The sequence below is a fragment of the Zophobas morio genome, unplaced genomic scaffold (genome assembly GCF_036711695.1).
Source record: "Zophobas morio isolate AGI-343-1 ecotype UQ-CSIRO unplaced genomic scaffold, CSIRO_AGI_Zmor_V1 ptg000018l, whole genome shotgun sequence".
Lineage (NCBI taxonomy): Eukaryota > Metazoa > Arthropoda > Insecta > Coleoptera > Tenebrionidae > Zophobas > Zophobas morio.
The window spans coordinates 4,949,242-4,970,801 of NW_026972123.1; the positions used below are offsets into that span (position 1 = coordinate 4,949,242).

Genomic DNA, 21,560 nt, shown 5'->3' on the forward strand with positions numbered 1-21,560 from the left:
TCGCGTTTAATTGAAAGCAACAAGATATCAGTAAATTAAATCAATTGTTTGAAATTGGAACTACAAAAAATAAATGCGACAAATTCAAAAATGTAGTAATGATAAAAATTTGGATATCTTACTTACCTTTTTACAGCACACTCTGCAAAAAATAGATTGAGAATTTTCATCTAACACTAGTTCGGGATACTTTTTTATCAAGTTTTCGTTCTGGAACACATCAACAATCAATAATTTTACTTTCTAACCAACAATTTTATTGAAAATGCTAGTTACCAAAAAAAAAACATCTCCGTACCTTGGAAACCAAACCGCCAAAACTCCGCTGTCAAAATGCACTTTCTCAAGAACGTCCCCAGCACCACAAGCACCAGCAGCGCCTTCTACTACGACCGCGCCCCCGACACCACCGCCAAATGGGTGGTCTTCAAAAGGTACTTATTGAACTTGGAGGAGAAAACGGCCTGCAACCGAAGCGCCACGAGCTGGTGTTCGCCCAATAAAAACCCGCTTTTCCTTTTTCACATAACTTTATTTCAGTTTTACTGCTGACGTTCTACATCAGTTTCCTCGCCGTATGTTGGGGTCTGTTGGTCTTGATGATTTTTGGGGGAGTCACCGCCATCGATTACTTCGGTCAAGGACAGATGGTTGACGTGGCGTCCATGAAGCACCCCAATCACTGAGTCCACTTCAAGTCGGAAATTAGCGCGATGTGGTCGGAGGGGAAGACTATGCTGGGGAGGGCGGTGTGTTGGGTGAGTTCTTCCAGGCTGGGGAATGGGACGATTTGGGTTACTTCGAAGTTGGGGGCTTCGTAGTAGATGTAGTCGAGGCAGTCGGCGAAGCCTGCGGTGAAGTTGGTGTATTTGGGGGTGGCGCAGGCGCTTTTGAGGGGGATGGATTGGCGGAGGGGCATCTGGATGGACTCTTCTGGTTCTGCAAAAAAGTTTAGTTGGATATAGTGTTAAAGATTTCAATAAATAAATGTTAACTAAGAGTTTTCGTTTTTTATTATTTTGGCTAGGCTAATTTAAAGTTAACTGTAGTAGTTAAATGAAAAATGTCATTATTATGTTTAATGACCAATCTGTTTTTTACAGGCTTCAAAGCAGCCATATTAGATAGAAACGTCAAATTTTATGTCATTTCGCGTCAAAATTTTCACAAATATTGATGCTAGAATTGTTTTCAGTGTTCGTTTTTGCTTGTTGCAAAACATAAAATGGCAGTGATTACATCCAATGAATGTTTTTTTTTTCTCCTCTAATGACATAGGTAACCTTGTAATTTTCTTTACGTTTAAACAAAATTCCGGCATTATAATTTTTCTGATCTGGAGCTTTCCGTTCTCCAAAATACACGGTATGTTTTCATTTATTTGATATATTTTTGTTCATCTGATACATGCATCCCAGGCACCAGAAGAATTTTTCCCATATCTACCTACTTTGAAATAAACAAAAAAAAAAAAGGAAAAATGTTACTTTACTACTTCCTAGGGGATTTATTGTACTGATTAAATCAGGAACGATTCACTCCATTTTTCAAAAAATTTGGCTTATCATAAAAAAAATAAAATTCGCAAAATCAAATCTTATAATTTTTTGAAAAATATGGATTTATTTATTTGGCTTGTCAATTTTTTGATATCACAATTCTTGATTTTTTCGTTTTATCAATGTTTCGATTGCAATTAATTTTTCAGTTTTACAATTGTTCGTTTCTTTGTTTTTCCATTTTTTGGTATCTCGTTGCCTCAATTTTTTAAGTTTCTCGGTTTTTAATCTTCGTTTATATTTCACAATTTTTGACTTTTTCATTTCCTTTATTTTTTTTTCAGCGTTTTTTTAGATTTTCTAATTTCTCGTTTATTCAATTTTTCAAATTTTCACTTTGATTTTCTTTCAATCCCTCAATTTTTTGATTTTGCAATTTTTGGATTTCACAATAATTATCCGATTTTTCGATTTCCTTAATTTTCAATCTTTGATTTTTTCAGTATTTCGTTTTTTTGATTTTGTACTTTTTCGACCTTTTAGTTTCTTAATTGTTTCCATTTTTCAAATTTTCGTATCTTCAGTTTTTCCAAGTTTTTGATTTTTATTTTTTAATTTCTCAATTTTACAATTTTCTGATATTTCAATTTTTCGTTTCTTGAATTTTTTAAGTCCTTAATTTAAAATTTCTCATTTTCTTATTTTTAATTTTTCAATTTTTCGATTTTACAGTTTTTTGATGACAATTTTTCGTTTTTTAATTTTTCGATTTTTCAATTTTTCGTTTCCTCAATTTTTCAAGTTCTTGATTTTTATTTTTCATTTTCTCGATTTTTTGATTTTGCACATTTTAAAGTTTTTAATTTTTATGTTTCAATTTCTCAATTTTACATTTTTTGATATTTCAATGTTTCGTTTCTTGAATTTTTTATTTAATGAGAATTTTTCGATTTTTAACTTTCCCTATTTTTAATTTTTGGATTTTTCAATTTTTCGTTTCCTCGACTTCCAAATTCTTCAATTTTTCAGTTTCTCAATTTTTAATTTTTTGATTTTTCAATTTCTCGTTTCCTCTCGTTTTTATATCCCGATTTTGCGTTTTTTCATTTCCTTTATTTTTTTTCAACGTTTTTTCGATTTTATAATTTTTCGTTTATTCAAAATTTTCAATCTATGATTTTCTTTCAGTCCCTCGTTTTTTGATTTTGTACTTTTTCGATATTTTGTTTCTTAATTTTTTTTCCTTTTATCAATGTTTCGTTTCTTCAGTTTTTCAAGTTTTTGATTTTTATTTTTTTTTTTTCTTAATTTTTAATTTTTCAATTTTTCGATTTTACACTTTTTTGATGACTATTTTTCGTTTTTTAACTTCCCTTATTTTTTAATTTTTCAATTTTTCAAGTTCTTGAATTTTGTTTTTCATTTTCTATATTTTTCGATTTTTTAGTTTCTTAATTTTTTTCTGTTTTATCAATTTTTCGTTTCTTCAGTTTTTCAAGTTTTTAATTTTTATTTTTCAATTTCCCAATTTTACAATTTTTTGATATTTTAATTTTTCCTTTCTTGAAGTTTTTAAATTCTTAATTTATAATTTTTCATTTTCTTAATTTTTTTATCAATTTTTCGTTTGTTGAATTTTTTTAGTTCTGAATTTTTAATACATATTTCAATTTTTCGACTTTCCAGTTTTTTCTTATGACAATTTTTCGTTTTTTAACGTTCTTTATTTTTTACTGTTTTGATTTTTGAATTTTTCGTTTCTTCAGTTTTTCAAATTTTTGTTTTTTGTTTTTTAAATTTCTCAATTTTACAATTTTTTGATAGTTTAATTTTACGTTTCTTAATTTTTCATTTTTTGGTTTCTCAACTTTTTTTTAATTTTTGATTTAACTTTCATTTTCTCGATTTTTAGTTTTTCAATTTTTCGATTTCACAATATTTTGATCACAATTTTTCGTTTTTTCTTCTTCGATTTTATCATTTTTTGATTTCAAAATTTCCCGTTTTTTCATTTTCTTTATTTTTTCAATTTTTCGATTATTCAATGTTTCCGTTTTATAATTTTTCTTTTTTCGACTTTAATTTTTTCAATTTTGCAATTTCTCGACTTCCAAATTCTTCAATTTTTCATTTCTTCAATTTTTCGATATTATCTACTCATGTTTTTCGATTTTTCAGTTTCTCAATCTTTAATTTTCTATTTCCCGGTTTTTTAACCTTCGGTTTCATATCACAATTTTTCAGTTATTCAGTCCCTTTATTTTTTTTCAACATATTTTTCGATTTAATTTTTCGTTCATTCAATTTTTCAAATTTTCGATGTATGAGTTTCTTTCAATCCCTCGATTTTTTGATTTTGCAATTTTTAGATTTCACAGTTATCCGATTTTGTGATTTCCTTAATTTTCAATTTTTTGAGATTTCAATTTTTCGTTTCTTGAATTTTTAAGTTCTTCATTTAAAATTTTTCATTTTCTTAATTTTTCAATTTTTTCGATTTTACAATTTCTTACAAATTTTTTTCCGTTTTATCAAATTTCCGTTTCTTCAGTTTTTCAAGTTTTTGATTTTTATTTTTCATTTTCTCGATTTTTTGATCTTGCACTTTTTCGATTTTTTAATTTCTTATTATATTCCCGTTTTAATTTTTCGTTTTTTCGGTTTTTCAAGTTTTTCATTTTTTTTTATCCATTTCTCAATTTTACAATTTTTGATATTTCAATTTTTACTTTCTTGAATTTTTAAGTTCTTAATTTATAATTGTTAAATTTTTCGATTTTACATTTTTTGATGACAATTTTCCGTCTTTTTTTAATTTTTCGATTTTTCAATTTTTCATTTTCTCTATTTTACATCACAATTTTTTGTTTATTTTTCAAATTTCAATCTTTGATTTTTCAATTCGTCAATTTTTTATTTTTAAAATTTTTCAATTTTGCAGTTTTTGAATTTCTCAATTATCTGATTTATTTAGTTTTCAATAATAAGTTTCTTAATTTATAATTTTTCGATATTTCAATTTTTCCTTCTTCAGTTTTTCAAGTTTTTTTTTATTTTTCAATTTCTCAATTTTACAATTTTTTGAGCTTTAATTTTTCGTTTAATCAATTTTTCAAATTTTCGATGTATGATTTTATTTTAATCCCTCAATTTTTTGATATTGCAATTTTTGGATTTCTCAATTATCCGATTTTCCGATTTCCTTGATTTTCAATTTTTGGTTTTTTCAATATTTCGTTTTTTTGATTTTGCACTTTTTTCCAGTTTTTGATTTTTATTTTTCAATTTTACAATTTTTTGAGATTTCAATGTTTCGTTTCTAGAATTTTTTAACAACTTAATTTAAAATTTTTCATTTTTCAATTTTTCGATTTTACAATTTCTTGATGACATTTTTTTTCCGTTTTATCAATTTTCCGTTTCTTCAGTTTTTCAAGTTTTTGATTTTTACTTTTCATTTTCTCGATTTTTTTGATTTTTTAGTTTCTTAGTTTTATTCCGTTTTTCAATTTTTCGTTTCTTCGGTTTTTCAAGTTTTTAATTTTTATTTATCAATTTCTCAATTTTAGAATTTTTTTTTGATTATTCAATGTTTCCGTTTTATAATTTTTCTTTTTTCGACTTTAATTTTTTCAATTTTGCAATTTCTCGACTTCCAAATTCATCAATTTTTCATTTCTTCAATTTTTCGATATTATCTACTCATGTTTTTCGATTTTTCAGTTTCTCAATCTTTAATTTTCTATTTAATCTTCGGTTTCATATCACAATTTTTCGGTTATTCAGTCCCTTTATTTTTTTTCAACATATTTTTCGATTTAATTTTTCGTTCATTCAATTTTTCAAATTTTTGATATTTCATTCGTTTTTTTTTTTCGTTTCTTGAATTTTTCAAGGTCTTAATTTATAATTTTTCATTTTATTAATTTTTAATTCTTCAATTTTTCGATTTTACATTTTTTTGATGACAATTTTCCGTCTTTTTAAATTTAATTATTTTTCTAATTTTTTGATTCTGCAATTTTTCATTTTCTCTATTTTGTATCACAATTTTTCGTTTATTTTTCAAATTTCAATCTTTGATTTTTCAATTCGTCGATTTTCTAATCTTTAAAATTTTCAATTTTGCAATTTTTGAATTTCTCAATTATCCGATTTATTTAGTTCTCAATATTTCGATTTTGCATTTTTTCGGTTTTCAAGTTTCTTAATTTTTAATTTTTCGATATTTCAATTTTTCCTTTCTTGTTTTTTTTAGGTTCTTGATTTATAATTTTTCATTTTCTCAATTTTTAATTAATCAATTTTTCGATTTTACATTTTTATGATGACAATTTTTCGTTTTTAACTCTCCTTATTTTTTAATTTTTCGATTTTTCAATTTTTCGTTTCCTCATTTTTTTAAGTTCTTGATTTTTACTTTCGTTTTCTCCATTTTTTGGTTATGCACTTTTTCGATTTTTTAGTTTCTTAATTTTTTTTTTCGTTTACCAATTTTTCGTTTCTTCAGTTTTTCATGTTTTTGATTTTTATTTTTCATTTTCTCGATTTTTTGATCTTACACTTTTTCGGTTTTTTAGTTTCTTAATTTTATTCCGGTTTTAAATTTTTCGTTTCTTCGGTTTTTCAATTTTTTTATTTTTATTTATCAATTTCTCAATTTTACAATTTTTTGATACCTCAATTTTTCCTTTCTTGAATTTTTTAAGTTCTTTATTTATAATTTTCCATTTTCTTAATTTTTTATTCTTCAGTTTTTTGATAACAAACTCTCATAATTTTTTTAATTTTTCGATTTTTGAATTTTTCAAGTTCTAAATTTTTATTTTTTCTTTTCCGGATTTTTTAATTTTCATTTTCTCCATTTTATATGACAATTTTTCGTTTATTTTTCAAATTTCAATCTTTGATTTTTCAATTCGTCGATTTTCTAATTTTTAAATTTTTCAATTTTGCAATTTTTTAATGTCTCAATTATCCGATTTATTTACTTTTCAATATTTCGATTTTGCACTTTTTCGATTTTTTAGTTTCTTAATTTTTTTTTTCGTTTTATCAATTTTTCGTTTCTTCAGTTTTTCATGTTTTTGATTTTTATTTTTCATTTTCTCGATTTTTCGATTTTGCACTTTTTCGATTTTTTAGTTTCTTAATTTTATTCCGTTTTTCAATTTTTCATTTCTTCGGTTTTTCAAGTTTTTAATTTTTATTTATCAATTTCTCAATTTTACAATTTTTTGGTATCTCAATTTTTCCTTCCTTGAATTTTTAAGTTCTTTATTTATAATTTTCCATTTCCTTAATTTTTAATTCTTCAGTTTTTTGATAACAAACTCTCATAATTTTTTTAATTTTTCGATTTTTGAATTTTTCAAGTTCTAGATTTTTATTTTTTCTTTTCCGGATTTTTTAATTTTCATTTTCTCCATTTTATATGACAATTTTTCGTTTATTTTTCAAATTTCAATCTTTGATTTTTCAATTCGTCGATTTTCTAATTTTTAAATTTTTCAATTTTGCAATTTTTTAATGTCTCAATTATCCGATTTATTTACTTTTCAATATTTCGATTTTGCACTTTTTCGATTTTTTAGTTTCTTAATTTTTTTTTTCGTTTTATCAATTTTTCGTTTCTTCAGTTTTTCATGTTTTTGATTTTTATTTTTCATTTTCTCGATTTTTCGATTTTGCACTTTTTCGATTTTTTAGTTTCTTAATTTTATTCCGTTTTTCAATTTTTCATTTCTTCGGTTTTTCAAGTTTTTAATTTTTATTTATCAATTTCTCAATTTTACAATTTTTTGGTATCTCAATTTTTCCTTTCTTGAATTTTTAAGTTCTTTATTTATAATTTTCCATTTCCTTAATTTTTAATTCTTCAGTTTTTTGATGACAAACTCTCATTCTTTTTTTAATTTTTCGATTTTCGTATTTTTCATGTCCTTGATTTTTATTTTTTATTTTCCCGATTTTTTTATTTTCATTTTCTCCATTTTATATGACAATTTTTCGTTTATTTTTCAAATTTCAATCTTCGATTTTTCAATTCGTCGATTTTCTAATTTTTAAATTTTTCAATTTTGCAATTTTTTAATGTCTCAATTATCCGATTTATTTAGTTTTCAATATTTCGATTTTGCACTTTTTCGATTTTTTAGTTTCTTAATTTTTTTTTTCGTTTTATCAATTTTTCGTTTCTTCAGTTTTTCATGTTTTTGATTTTTATATTTCATTTTCTCGATTTTTTGATTTTGCACTTTTTCGATTTTTTAGTTTCTTAATTTTATTCCGTTTTTCAATTTTTCGTTTCTTCGGTTTTTGAAGTTTTGAATTTTATTTATCAATTTTTAAATTTTACAATTTTTTGGTACTTCAATTTTTCCTTTCTTGAATTTTCTTTATTTATAATTTTCCATTTTCTTAATTTTTAATTCTTCAATTTTTTGATGACAATTTTTCGTTTTTTAACTCTCATTGTTTTTTTTTAATTTTTCGATTTTTGAATTTTCATTTTCTCGATTTTATATCACAATTTTTCGTTTATTTTTCAAATTTCAATCTTTGATTTTTCAATTCGCCGATTTTCTAATTTTTGGATTTTTCAATTTTGTAGCTTTTGAATTTCTCAACTATCCGATTTATTTAATTTTCAATATTTCGATTTTGCAATTTTTCGGTTCTTAAGTTTCTTAATTTTTAATTTTTCGATATTTCAATTTTGCGTTTCTTGAATTTTTTAAGTTCTTGATTTAAAATTTCTCATTTTCTTAATTTTTAATTTTTCAATTTTTCGATTTTACAGTTTCTTGATGACACTTTTTTCCGTTTTTCAATTTTTCTGTTCTTCAGTTTTTTAAGTTTTTGATTTTTATTTTTCAATTTCTCGATTTTAAAATTTTTTAATATTTCAATGTTTCCTTTCTTGAATTTTTAAAGTTCTTAAATTATAATTTTTCATTTTCTTAATTTTTAAGTTTCAATTTATCGATTTTACAGTTTTTTGATGACAATTTTTCATTTCTTAACTTCCATTACTTCTTTAATTGTTTGATTTTTCAAAGTTTTGGTTTTATACTTTTTCGTTTTTCATTTTTAATTTTACAATTTTGATTCGGAGAGTTGAAACATCGAAAAATTAAAAATAGGAAAAAACTTAAAAACCGAAAAACTGAAAAAACGAGAAATTGCGAAATCGAAAAAATGGAAAATCGAAAAACAGAAAAACTAAAAATCGAGAAACTTAAATATCGAAAAAATTAATGAATCGAATCGAATCAAGCCCAAAAATTCTAAAATAAAAAAATTGAAACATTCAAAAGTTGCAAAATTGAAAAAATATCGATTGAAAAAACAAAAAATTATAAAATCGGAACATTAAGAATCGAAAATTTGTAAAAATAAAGAAAATAAAAAACCGAAACGAAAAATTGCAATAAAAATTTTAAGAAAAAAAAAGAAAAACCGAAAAATTTAAGTCAAAATAAAAATGACGTTTTTTCTACGATACAGGCAACGAAATAAACACGGAAAGATATAACAAACAAATTTGTGCTCTTTCAGCCATTTATTTTACCATTACAAAAAAATTTTCACGCTTGAAATTAAGTACGGAAAAAAAAGACCAAAATATGTACTTAATTTTTTTTATTTTTTTTTTATTTAACACTGTTTTCACCTGAATGCCTCGAATTTACATGCATTTTCAAATTATATTTCCTCTTCGCCTTGTAAGCACACCAACCACACTCAAACCACACAACATCCCCTCCATCATCTTTACCCGAATGGCGCCTAATCGTGTGCTTACTTAAAGACTCTTTTTGCTTACACCTATACGAACACAGTTGGCATTTATACTTTTTAACGTCCTTTTTATCCAAATGCTGCCCATCCACGTGCCGCTTCAAATCAGAATTCCACTTACTTTTATACGGGCACTTTTTACATTCATACCATTTAACATAGTCACCGTTTGAATGGCAGTTATTCATGTGGTATCTCAAATTAATCTTTCTCTTGGTCTTGAACGGGCATTCTTGGCACTCGTGCCATTTAAACTCCTGCCCGTTCCAATGCTGCGCGATCATGTGATCGTTCAACGACGACTTGTGTTTAGCTTGGTATGAACACTTTTGGCATTTATACCACGTAATTTCTTGCTCGTTTAAATGGTGCGTAATTGTGTGACCCCTCAAATTACCTTTGAATTTAGTTTTGTACGGACACACGTTACATTCGTGCCATTTAACATCGTGTTCGTCTAGATGGCGCGCAACCGTGTGATTATTCAAAGCTATTTTATATTTAGTTTTATATGGACACTTTTTGCATTCGTACCATTTAACGTCTGCTTCGTTTAAATGGTGCACATTAATGTGGCTTTTTAAATTACAACCCTTTTTGGTTTTATATGGGCAGTCTTTGCATTCATACCATTTAATGTTTTTTTCGTCCATATGGTGGGTGTTTATGTGGGAAATTAAATTTGGCTTACGTTTGGCTCTGTATGGGCACTTTTCACACACAAACCAGTTAACATCACGTTCATTCAAGTGTGACGCGTTTACGTGGTGTTTTAATTTGTATTGTTCGATGGTTTTGTACGAACAAGTTATGCAGTGATACCACAAGTCGTTTTTCAAGTGTTTTAAATTTTTGTGGTTTTTTAAAGAGTGTTTTCGTGCGTATGCGTTTCCACATTGGTCACAGTTATATCTTCCGGAATTAGTGTTTTCAGTGGTCACAAAACAAAGAGTTTTGTGTTGCACCCATTTCAACCAGAAATGTGTCTCAAATGAACACTTTTCACAAATATAACCCTTAATTGTGTAGTGTTCATTTGGTGAAACTTGGTGGTGTTGTTTTTGGTGGTTTTTGAACAGAAGAGTTATTTTTGTGTGGAAATCACAGTCCTTGCAGTGGTAGCTTTCAATGTCGGAGGTTCCACAATTAAAATATTGCAGTGGTTTGTGGTGACGTCTAAAGTGGCTCGACATTGATGAATTTGACTTTGTAAAGTAAGAACTTCAAAATCAATATTTCCATGTACCTGAAGTTGTTAAGGTTACTAGTGGGTGAAGGTGGTTATTGGGGCTCTTCTCACCTACTAATACGGCATAAACGGTACCAATTACACAAATTAAATTCCATTTGTGAAGTAACATAACCTCAAAAATTACATGTCTAGATAATAACACCAAAGCGTCTAATTTCATCACGCTAGTCTACATAATACCACCGAGGCGATTTTTATGCATTTCTTTGTTAAATTTTCATTGGAAATTGTTTCAATTGTGAAAATATTACATGAAAAATGACATGAAAATAAATAGCGTAGGCAACCAAATATACACCGTTTCAGATGATTCTTCGCCCATAGATTTAAATTTTACTTACTTTAACATTGATGTGCACTTACACTTTATCAATTAATTCATTTTTATAGATTGTTTAGTTAAAATTTGATTGATGATCTCTATACTGTGCCGAAATGTCAAAATTAAACAAGCAACTAGATAGACTTGCACTATTTCAGATATTTGAATTTTTCCTCGTTTTCTCAAATTTTTAAACATTTTCAAGTTCGTGTAATCTTAAGTTTCAATGTTTAATGTACGTTATGCTCTTTTGAGTTAAAATCTGAAAAAAGGTTTCAATTTCGGGTCAAAAATCTTTGAAAATAGGGTATGCAACCAGATATACAAGTTTAGATTTTGTCATTTTTGTTCGCTCGTTTAAATTTTAACTGTTTTTACGTTGCCGTGATGTTAAACATCAATAATTCTTTATTTTTATATTTTGTTTATGTAAGATTTCATGACAAATTGTTTTAATTGCAGTAATATTGTCACGTTAAAAATGTCATCAAAATTGGTTAGGCAACCAAATATACAGGAATCGGATGTACACTTCCTCTGTCACAATTTTGAAGCGTTGACACACTTGACGTCATATAGTGACGTATACTGATTTTTGCATTTTTGACATTTTCGAACATTTTTCAACTATATCCGAAAATTAGTTTAGTAGACATTTTCTTGTAGATTTCGATATCCAGAAGTCAAAGTAAAAAAATTTGAAAATTAAAAACTGTAAAATTAAAAAAAAACTATAAAATTGAAAAGTGGAAAAACAGATAAATTGAAAAAAATTATAAATTAAAAAATCGAAATACTAAAATTGAAGACAAATTGATTTAATAACATAAAAAGTTGAAAAATAGAGAATAATAAAAATTTGAAAATTGAAAAATCTATAAATTAAAAATAGCAAAATCTTAGAATTGAAGGAACGAAAAATTGAGAAATCGGATTGAAAAAAAAAGTTAAAAAAAGAAAATTTTAAAATTTAAACCTGGGAATGTCCAGAAATTAAAAATATACAAATTCGAAGGAATAGAAAAAATGTAAAATTAAAAAACTGAAAAATTGCAAAATCCTAAAATTGAATGAAAAACCAGATAAATTAGTAAAAGGAAAAATTAAAGTATATATCCGAAAACTGAAAGTTTGTACGAAAAATGGCAAACTGTAAAATTGAAATATCGAAGAATTGGAAATTCAAAAAATTGCAACATTGACATTGAGAACTTGAAAAATTGATAATAATCGAAAAATTGAAGAAATACAAAATTGATAGATGAAAGATTATAATGTTGAAAAATGGCAAAATTGTAAAATAAAAATATCAAACAAAAGGAAAATTGTAAAATCGAAAAACAACAAAAATGGAAAAATGAGAAACTTGAAAAATTAATTAATTAATAAAAAAATCCAAGAATTGAAAAATCGTAAAATTACCAAATAGAAAAATTGCAAAAACATAAAATAGACGAAAACAAGTCGAAAAAACGCGGCAGCGAAATTTAAGTTGAAAAAAAAAAAAAAAAAAAAAATTGTTAAATTAGAAACTCGAAAAATTGCAGTTCTAAAAATTGAAAAATTGAAAAAATTAAAAATCGAGAGATAATAGACAAATTGAAAAATAAAAAAAAATAAAATTAAATCGAAAAAGTCGAAAAATTGAAAATTTGAGAATGAGAAGAGGGAGGATGGGCAGTGCTAGGTACTTGCTAAGATATGAATGATTTTGGCAAATGACATACTCTCTAAGAAAATAGAGGGTGGGTGGGCGGGGCTAGTATTTAATAAGTTAAAACTAATTTTGGTACTTTTGACATTTTCGACCAATTTTCAACTATACCCAAAAATTAGTTCAAGACATTTCTTGTAAATTTCGATATCCAGAAGTCATTTTCGGCTTCATTTCTTCGGAAATTTCTGCCGTTATTCTAAAATCCCTAATTGAAATACAACAGTTTTTAGAGTTTCATCAAAATGGCTCTGTATAAAAATTTTGTAGATAAAAAAGGAAATTATTATTAATTTTTGTTCCATTATTTCATTATCAGTTTCCACTGCCACTCAACAGAAGAAAATAATTATAATCGCCCACCCACCCTGTCTCTTTTTCAGTGACTGATTTTATACGATCTAAATGAAATGAATTATCTTATACTGAACAGGAATAAAATTAGTCGTTAGAAAAGTCAAAAAGTTGAAAAATAAAAAGATTGAAAAACAAAATTCAACAATTCGAAAAACTGTATATCATAAAATTAAAAAATCGCAAAATCCTAAAATTGAAGGGATGAAAAATTGACAAATCCTATTGAAAAAATAGTAAAAAACCGAAAATTGAACTGATAAAAGATGAACCATCGAAATTTTGAAAATTCTAAAACTGAAAAAACGAAAAAATTGAAAAGTGGAAAAACAGATAAGTTGAAAAAAATTATTAAATTAAACAATCGAAACAGTAAAATTGAAGACAGAAAATTGACAAATTGATTTGAAAAAATTGGAAAATCGAATTGACAAAAAAAGTTAAAAAAAAAGGGAATTTGAAAATTTAAACCTAGGAATATCCAGAAATTAAAACTATACAAATTGGAATAGAAAAAATGTAAAACTAAAAAACTCAAAAATTGCAAAATCCTAAAATTGAAGAAAGGAAAATTGAAAAATGAAAAAATAGATAAATTAGTAAAACGAAAACAAAAATGGAAAAACGAAAAATTAAAGTACTTATCCGAAAAGTGAAAATTTGTACGAAAAATGGCAAACTGTAAAATTGAAAAATCCAAGAATTGGAAATTCAAAAAACTGCAACATTGAAATCGAGAACTCGACAAATTGATAATAATCGAAAAATTGAAGAAATACAAAATTGATAGATTGAAAGATTATAATGTTGAAAAATGGCAAAATTGTAAAATTAAAATATCAAACAAATGGAAAATTGTAAAATCGAAAACCAACAAAATGGTAAAATGACAAACTTGAAAAATGAATTTATTAATAAAAAAATCCAAGAATTGCAAAACTGTAAAATTTACGAAAACAAGTTGAAAAATCGCGGCAGCGAAAAATTCAAGTTGAAAAATAAAAAAAATAAAATTGTTAAATTAGAAACTCGAAAAATTGCAGTTCTAGAAATTTAAAAATCGAAAAAAAATAAAAATCGAGAGATAATAGACAAATTGAAAAATAAAAAAAATTAAAATCAAATCAAAAAAATTGGTCTAAAGAGTTTAGACAGTACTTCCCTCGCTGTCGGAAACTTGACGACTGCATGGCTATTGTGTTTTTTTTCTCATTACATTTTTGTACTGGCAATTTAAAAAAAATTGCGATCACGTCATCAACATTTTTGCAAGGACACGTATATCAGTTGGGATAGATGTAGTGTAATACTAAGAATAAAATTATTGTATTCCCAAATTTTCGGGAAAATGAATTGGGTCGTTTTGAATATTGATTTTTTATAATCAATAAAATAACGAAACAATTTACTCGCGTATACGGCAACTGAAAATCGTTTATGTATAAACATTCTTAATTTAAGATGACAAGCGTAACAGCATACGTGAAAGTCAAACAGAGAAACTGTAAACAAAACGACCATCGGTTTTATTGCTTCGACTTCCGCTTATTATATAAAACATTGGGTTTCTTGACGGTGAAATTCACAATTGGTTGATTATAAACATGTCTATTTCACATTCGCGGAACCAAGTGATCGCATAAAACAAATGCAGGTCTGTAATGTTAAAGTCGATGTAAATAAGCGATGCTACCCTTATGTTTCAACCGAGTTTTTCCTTTAACAAATTTTGTGTCTACCAAATTGGGTTGGTTGGGGTGTAATACTAATAATAAGTGTTGCCTTTAATTTAATCAATAAAATAAATTGACTTCATTAATTTTTTTGAACCACCTCTTAAGAAAATCTAAAAAATATGAATGGAATGATAAATCACAAGTACAAACTCATAATATTTTTTGCATTTTAGATAGGATTTATTCAGCAAAATTTAAGGGTGACGTCATCAATTTTTTTAGGAGGGATGAACAAATACATTTTGAACAAAAGTTTACCATGCTTATAATAACTTTAAAATATTCCCAAGATTTCAAAGCATTCGGTTTTGTAATTCCTGATTAAATCGATAAAATAAATTCACGCATTCACGAATTTTTTTGAGTCACCCTGCATATGCAAATCCAAAAATATGAATGGAATGATAAATCACAAGTACAGACTCATCATATTTTGTACATTTTAGATACGATTTATTCGGCAAACTTTTGAGCTGACGTCATCAGTTTTTTGTAGAAGATAACCAAATATATTTTGACTAAAAATTTATTATGCTCTTTATAACCTTAAAACATCTGCAAGATTTCAAAGCATTCGGTTTTGTAGTTCCTGATTAAATCAATAAAATTAATTTACGCATTCATTAATTTTTTTGAGTCACCCTGTATATGCAAATCGAAAAAATTTGAATGGAATGATAAATCACAAGAAGAGACTCACCATATTTTGTACATTTTAGATAGGATTTATTCAGCAAAATTTTGTGGTGACGTCATAAATTTTTTAGGGGGGACGACCAAATACATTTTGATCGAAAATTTACCATGCTTATGATAATTTTAAAATATCTTCAAGATTTCGAAGCATTCGGTTTTGTAGTTCCTGAGTAAATCAGTAAAATAAATTTACGCTTTCATTTATTTTCTTGAATCACCCTGTATATGCAAATCCAAAAAATATGAATGGAGTGATAGATCACAAGTACAGACTGATCATATTTTGTACATTTTAGATATGATTTATTCGGCAAATTTTCGAGCTGACGTCATCAAGTTTTTGGAGGGGATAAGCAAATATATTTTGACTAAACATTTATTATGCTCTTTATAACCTTCAAACATCTGCAAGATGTCAGAGCATTCCGTTTTGTAGTTCCTGATTAAATCAATAAAATATATTTACGCATTCATTAATTTTTTTGAGTCACTCTGTATATGCAAATCCAAAAAATATGAATGGAGTGATAAATGACAAGTACAGGCTCATCATATTTTGTACATTTTAGATATGATTTATTCGGCAAACTTTCGAGCTGACGTCATCAAGTTTTTGGAGGGGATAAGCAAATATATTTTGACTAAACATTTATTATGCTCTTTATGACCTTAAAACATCTGCAAGATTTCAGAGCATTCGGTTTTGTAGTTCCTGATTAAATCAATAAAATATATTTACGCATTCATTAATTTTTTTGAGTCACCCTGTATATGCAAATCCAAAAAATATGAATGGAGGGATAGATCACAAGTACAGACTCATCATATGTTGTACATTTTAGACATGATTTATTCCACAAACTTTTGAGCTGACGTCATCAAGTTTTTGGAGGGGATAAGCAAATATTTTTTGACTAAAAATTTATTATGCTCTTGATAGCCTTAAAACATCTGCAACATTTCAAAGCATTCTGGTTAGCAGATTAAAAATTAAATTTCAAAATGTTGTTTTATAATTTTAATTTTTTTTCCAAAAATCTGGACGTTTCGGGTGAAAAGTCGATTCAGAGTTGTAAACTACATGTGTAGGACTATGTTATTTTATACAATTGAAAACCCATTTACTATGTACAATTTTGAAGTGACGTCATCGCATTAGTGGTGGGGATGATTAGACAAATTTTGGTTAGCGTTTTACCATCTACATGATATTCTTAATATAAGTACAAAATTTCACAACAATCGGTCGAGTACTTTCGGAGATTATCTGTCTAATAAAAATCCGGGGGCAAACGGACAGACGGACAGACGGACGGACAGACGGACGGACGGACAGACGGACAGACAGACGGAAATGGGAGACCTATTTCTTCGTCTTCTAGGGGTCATGAAAGATCGAGAAAACGTAAAAGTAGAGAGTCGGCCGACGGACTCGATTACAGTACTTCCTTTGCTTACGCTCGGGAAGTAAAAGTTGAAAAATTGAAAATTTTAGAATGAGAAGCGGGAGGGTGAGCAGTGCTAGGTACTTACTAAGATATGACTGATTTTGGCAAAAAAAAACCTCTCTAAGAAAATAGAGGGTGGGTGGGTGGGCGGGGCAAGTATTTGATAAGTAAAGACTGATTTTGGCACTTTTGGCATTTTCGACCAATTTTCAACTATACCCAAAAATTAGTTCAAGACATTTCTTATAGATTTCGATATCCAGAAGTCATTTTCGGCTTCGTTTCTTCAGAAGTTTCTACCGTTTTTTTAAAATCGCTAATTGAAATACAGCAATTCTCTCACAGTTTCGTCAAAATATCTTTCTATAAAAATTTTGTAGATAAAAGAGGAAATTATTATTAATTTTTGTTCCATGATTCCATTATTGGTTTCCATTCCCATTCGACAGAAGATGATAATTAGTCCCGCCCACCCACCCTATCGACTTTCCAGTATTTGATTTTATCCGCTCTGAATGAAATGAATGATCTTATACTGAACAGAAATAACATTAGTCGTTAGAATGAGAAGAGGGGGGTGGGGGGTGGGAGGGGCTAGTACTTGCTAAGATAAGACTGATTTTGGCAAATGATATATTTTCTTAGAAAATAGAGGGTGGGTGGGCGGGGCAAGACTGATTTTGGTATTTTGAACATTTTCGATCATTTTTCAATCACGATCAAAGACAGCCATGGATTTTTGAAGATTTGTCTTTGATAGAATTTTTGTTTTGTCAGATTTGAAAATTCGAGTTGAATATGCAACAATCAAAGAACAACTTTCAAAAATCCGTGACAGTCTTTCATCGTGTTTTTATCTACTCTCTCGGTGGTTTTGTTTGCGATTTTCTTGTAATTTTTTTCGCTCATTTAAATTATAAGTAGTTTAATGTTGTTGCTGTGATATTAATTATCAATAATTTATTAACTTTTATATTTTGTTCAATTAAAATTTGACTAGAAATTGTTTAATTGCGGAAGATTAGGCAACCGGACAAACACTCATTCTGATATTTTAATTCTTGCCCGCCTTCAATAATTTTTAACATTGATTCAACTTAATTTATTATTGTATTTTGCTCAGTTAAAATCAGTTAAAAAATTTGGATGGCTAGAGTAAAAACTTAAGGCGAATTCATAAACCAAAAGAACAAGCGTGTGTTATTTTCTAAAATTTAAATGGCGTTCACTAAAAAAAAAAAGTGCAAAAATTTAAGGACAATCGGTCTAGTAGTTTCAAAGACAATACATACTTAATAAAAATCCACACAGACTGACAGATAACAGATCTACTTTTTCGTACTCCAGAGATAATCAAACGTCGAGAAAACCTGAATAGAAATATTCTTCGACTATAAAAAAGGTTACAAGGGCACTTACGTCATTAAAAGAATTAGTTCACCAGATACAATCACTACTGCTTGCAACTAAATACATAACTATTAATGACACAAGTAAATTTTTGTGTTGGCAATTCTGAATTATTGGCAGTTTACTGTTGAGTAGATGACAGCTGCCATCATAAAATTTTAAATATTTGCCAACCTGACAAAAAATCACAAATTTTACCAAATAGTCACTCCGTATGTTGTATATGATGCATAAATAAATACATATCCGTTTCCAATGTAAAAGTTGTCTTTTATTCGCAACAAATAAATTTTTAATATTATACAAGAAACTTCGATTTTGATTAGAAATAATTGCGTCTGTTGGGTTGGCAGGAGTTTAAAAAAAAATGCGAACTTTTCTTGTGTCTATGTTGCTATAATGGAAGTAATTCTGTAACAGATATGTCAATCGTGATATGCGATTAAATTTAAGTTATGTTTTGGATACATTTTGAAAAGTTAAAGCTATCAACAATCGATTTAGTAGATAGGAACTATGTTCTCTGTAGGAACTACTGACTTAAGGTAATCAATGTCATTTTGACAATCAGGTATGCCATTAGGAAATTTTAAATGTGTTGCCAACCTGACAGAAAAACCACACAAGTAGCCCCGCCCACCCAGCCAGTTTTCCTTCTGATCACTCATTTTATTGTATAAAAAGGGGTTATGAACATTGGAATCTAGACGAAAAGGATATGTTTCATTGTATCTTAGGTGCGAGGGAAGTTCTATCAAAACAATTTTCGACCAATTTTTTACACAGGGATTAAAAAATGTATCAGGAAATAGAGTAGGCAACCAGATATACACCATGACTAATATTCTAATCTTTGTTTTTTGTTAGTTTTTAAATATTTGACGTTAAAGCTTCAATAGTCAAATGAAATTATATTTTTTAATTAATTGATGGGTAATAGTTTCATTTGTAGTAAAATGACGTCAAAAATTGAGAAAACGAAGTAGGCAACCAGATATACTTTCATCGGGTATTCTAATGTTTTCAAACTTTTAATTATTCTACCGTTGGTTAATTAATTTGTCATCGTACTTTGTTCAATTAAAATTTGGAAAAAAAATTATGTCAAAATGATATCAAATCTGTGCTATCAAAATAAGGTAGGCAACCAGATATACACCACGATTAGTATTCTAATGTTTATTTGTCCGGTTAGTTTTTAAATATTTAATGTTAAAGTAACCTTAGGTTTCAATAGTTAAATGAAGTTATACTTTTTAATTAAAATTTGATGGGTAATAGTCTCATTTGTAGTAAAATAACGTCAAAAATTGTGAGAAAATGAAGTAGGCAACCAGATACACACTCATCAGGTATTCTCATTTTCATTCATTCAATCAACTTTTAATTATTCTAACGTTGGTGCGATTTCAAATTTAGATAATTAATTATCTTCTCTATCTAATCTCTCTATTTAATTATTTAGATAATTAATTATCTAAATTTGAAATCGCAATAATAATCGCACAATAAATTTGTTATCAAAATAAGTTAGGCAACCAAATATACACTACGATTGACTCAGCCAGTGAAATTACTTACTACTTTGAAAATCCACATGATCCTCTTGCACCTTCCCAGTCGTATACAGCTGATAAATCCCGCACTCAGGCACACTATTAAAATCGCCACAAAGAATCAAAGACACCCTTTTCTGAAACTAAAACCCCAAAAATAAAAACACAAAAATAAATCCCCAACACACCTTCTTCCTCAACTCTTCCAAAACATCCTCCAGATACCTGACAATAATAGCCCCTTGCAACAACCTAATATGATCAGCATCCGGATGAAAATACAAATGCGTGTTACCCACAACCAAAACTTCATTCCTGTCTGTAGCCTCCAACACCGTCACCTGCAAAACCGACGACCTGTCAAGAATGCGCTCGCTTAATTGCTCATTTTCTGAGATTTTTTGAAAAAAGTCGGCGAAGAGAGGGTTCGTACTGATTTCGTCTGATAGAACAAGACGGAAAGACGAATTTTTCCGGAATCTGTTTTTGTCGAAAAAGCAGGCCACGCCTTCGGCGACAAGCCCCCTTTTGAGGCAGAAATCTGAGTCGTAGTTTAGTTGTTCGAAGAGGGGCTGCAGGTCGTACGTGTAGACTTTGCGGTCCACTTCTTGTAGACAAATAATGTCGGCGTTGTATCCTGAAACAAAAAAATATATATATTTATAAAGTAAGAAATGTATTGTTGGTTGCATTCAAAAACCTGTAATTTCCTTGATAAATATTTGCTTTCTGTAATCAATAGACAGGGCATAGGGGGGGCAATAGGGGTGTAGAACTTCTCTAGTAAAATCAGAATCACAATATAAATCTGCTAGAATGTTATAAGAAACCACTCTAAATCTAAAATTTCAAAATAATTAATTGTTTAAAATCACGAAAAATGATAATTACGTGTCTCCGCTACATTTCTCAGTGGTAAATTGGTGTCTCGTTTCAAATGGACAAAACCCAGGCCCCGCTTCCACTTTCACACTAGAAACCGCCTCAGCAACAGGCCCTTCGACGTCCCCACACTTAGGCAAACAACTCAACTTCAAAAAATTCCCCACATCGCTGTTACTCGTTTCATAGACAAACCCCTCGCCCACCAACGTCCAGTCTTTCTTATCCACAGACTTAAACCACCGGAACTCAGACACCCCTTTATCAGTATACACACTCTCGAACTTCATAGGATAGACCGGAAACCCCGCTAGAATCGAGCTCGGTAAAACCACACCGCTGATCCACGGCGAATTAATGATCACTTTAAACTCCTTATTGCAGACACTCAAAGTCACATTGTTGTTCAGTCTGGTGAAAATGTCTCGACAGGACACCGTCTCGTCCTCAACGAGGCTTCCATTGACACTGACAGCCACTTGTACCGCCTCCTGGGGCTGGTTTTTCGTTTTCTTTTTGATCACTTTTTCCACGTTTGTGGCGACACGTTGAGTGAAAGCGTTGACGCTTTCAGAGACTTGTCGACAAAAATTGAATTGTCTGTCGATTTTGGCAGCCGGGTCGACGTACTGGAATGTAAGTTCGAATTTCTCGGAGTCGTCGAGGTGGCGCAAATAGGCCTGGTTCATTTTACAGATGTGCTTGTGGAGGCAGCGATGGGGTAAAAATTTCGAGAGGGTGAAACGTGCTAAAAACATCGGTTTCAATAAAGGGGGTTTTAGGGTGTGTGTATTATGGAAAAGTGGAAACTGGTGTCATTTATCTATGTCTTATTACAGTTTTAGATTCACGAAAGTAAGGTTATGTGGGGTTATGTTTTTGTAATGA

General features: G+C 28.3%; 3 protein-coding genes across 3 annotated transcripts; 1 reads left to right on the plus strand and 2 right to left on the minus strand.

Moving 5' to 3' along the window:
• The first annotated feature begins 288 nt into the window (after nt 1-288).
• Nucleotides 289-686, plus strand: LOC135130838 (uncharacterized). The gene is made up of 2 exons (XM_064058268.1): nt 289-490; nt 541-686. Exons 1-2 carry the CDS (start codon nt 334-336, stop codon nt 684-686), a joined length of 303 nt encoding a protein of 100 aa, XP_063914338.1. The 5' UTR covers nt 289-333.
• LOC135130835 (2',5'-phosphodiesterase 12) lies at nt 512-21,557 on the minus strand. Its single transcript, XM_064058265.1, has 5 exons — nt 20,682-21,557; nt 20,491-20,630; nt 19,979-20,427; nt 19,816-19,933; nt 512-939 (listed from the first exon to the last, which is right to left on the minus strand). The coding sequence occupies exons 1-5, from the start codon at nt 21,428-21,430 to the stop codon at nt 680-682; spliced, it is 1,716 nt and encodes a 571-aa protein (XP_063914335.1). The 5' UTR covers nt 21,431-21,557; the 3' UTR covers nt 512-679.
• Nucleotides 9,145-10,823, minus strand: LOC135130836 (zinc finger Y-chromosomal protein 1-like). Its single transcript, XM_064058266.1, has 2 exons — nt 10,603-10,823; nt 9,145-10,548 (listed from the first exon to the last, which is right to left on the minus strand). The coding sequence occupies exon 2, from the start codon at nt 10,493-10,495 to the stop codon at nt 9,155-9,157; it is 1,341 nt and encodes a 446-aa protein (XP_063914336.1). The 5' UTR covers nt 10,496-10,548; nt 10,603-10,823; the 3' UTR covers nt 9,145-9,154.
• Nucleotides 21,558-21,560: the final 3 nt, after the last annotated feature.

Coding starts and splice junctions, on each gene's coding strand:
- LOC135130838 (XM_064058268.1), top strand. CDS start 334: ATGCACTTTCTCAAGAACGTCCCCAGCACCACAAGCACCAGCAGCGCC. Junction 491..540: donor CCGAAGCGCCACGAGCTGGT/GTTCGCCCAATA, acceptor ACTTTATTTCAG/TTTTACTGCTGACGTTCTAC.
- LOC135130836 (XM_064058266.1), bottom strand. CDS start 10,495: ATGTCGAGCCACTTTAGACGTCACCACAAACCACTGCAATATTTTAAT.
- LOC135130835 (XM_064058265.1), bottom strand. CDS start 21,430: ATGTTTTTAGCACGTTTCACCCTCTCGAAATTTTTACCCCATCGCTGC. Junction 20,428..20,490: donor ATTTATCAAGGAAATTACAG/GTTTTTGAATGC, acceptor TTTTTGTTTCAG/GATACAACGCCGACATTATT. Junction 19,934..19,978: donor TGGAAGAGTTGAGGAAGAAG/GTGTGTTGGGGA, acceptor TTGGGGTTTTAG/TTTCAGAAAAGGGTGTCTTT.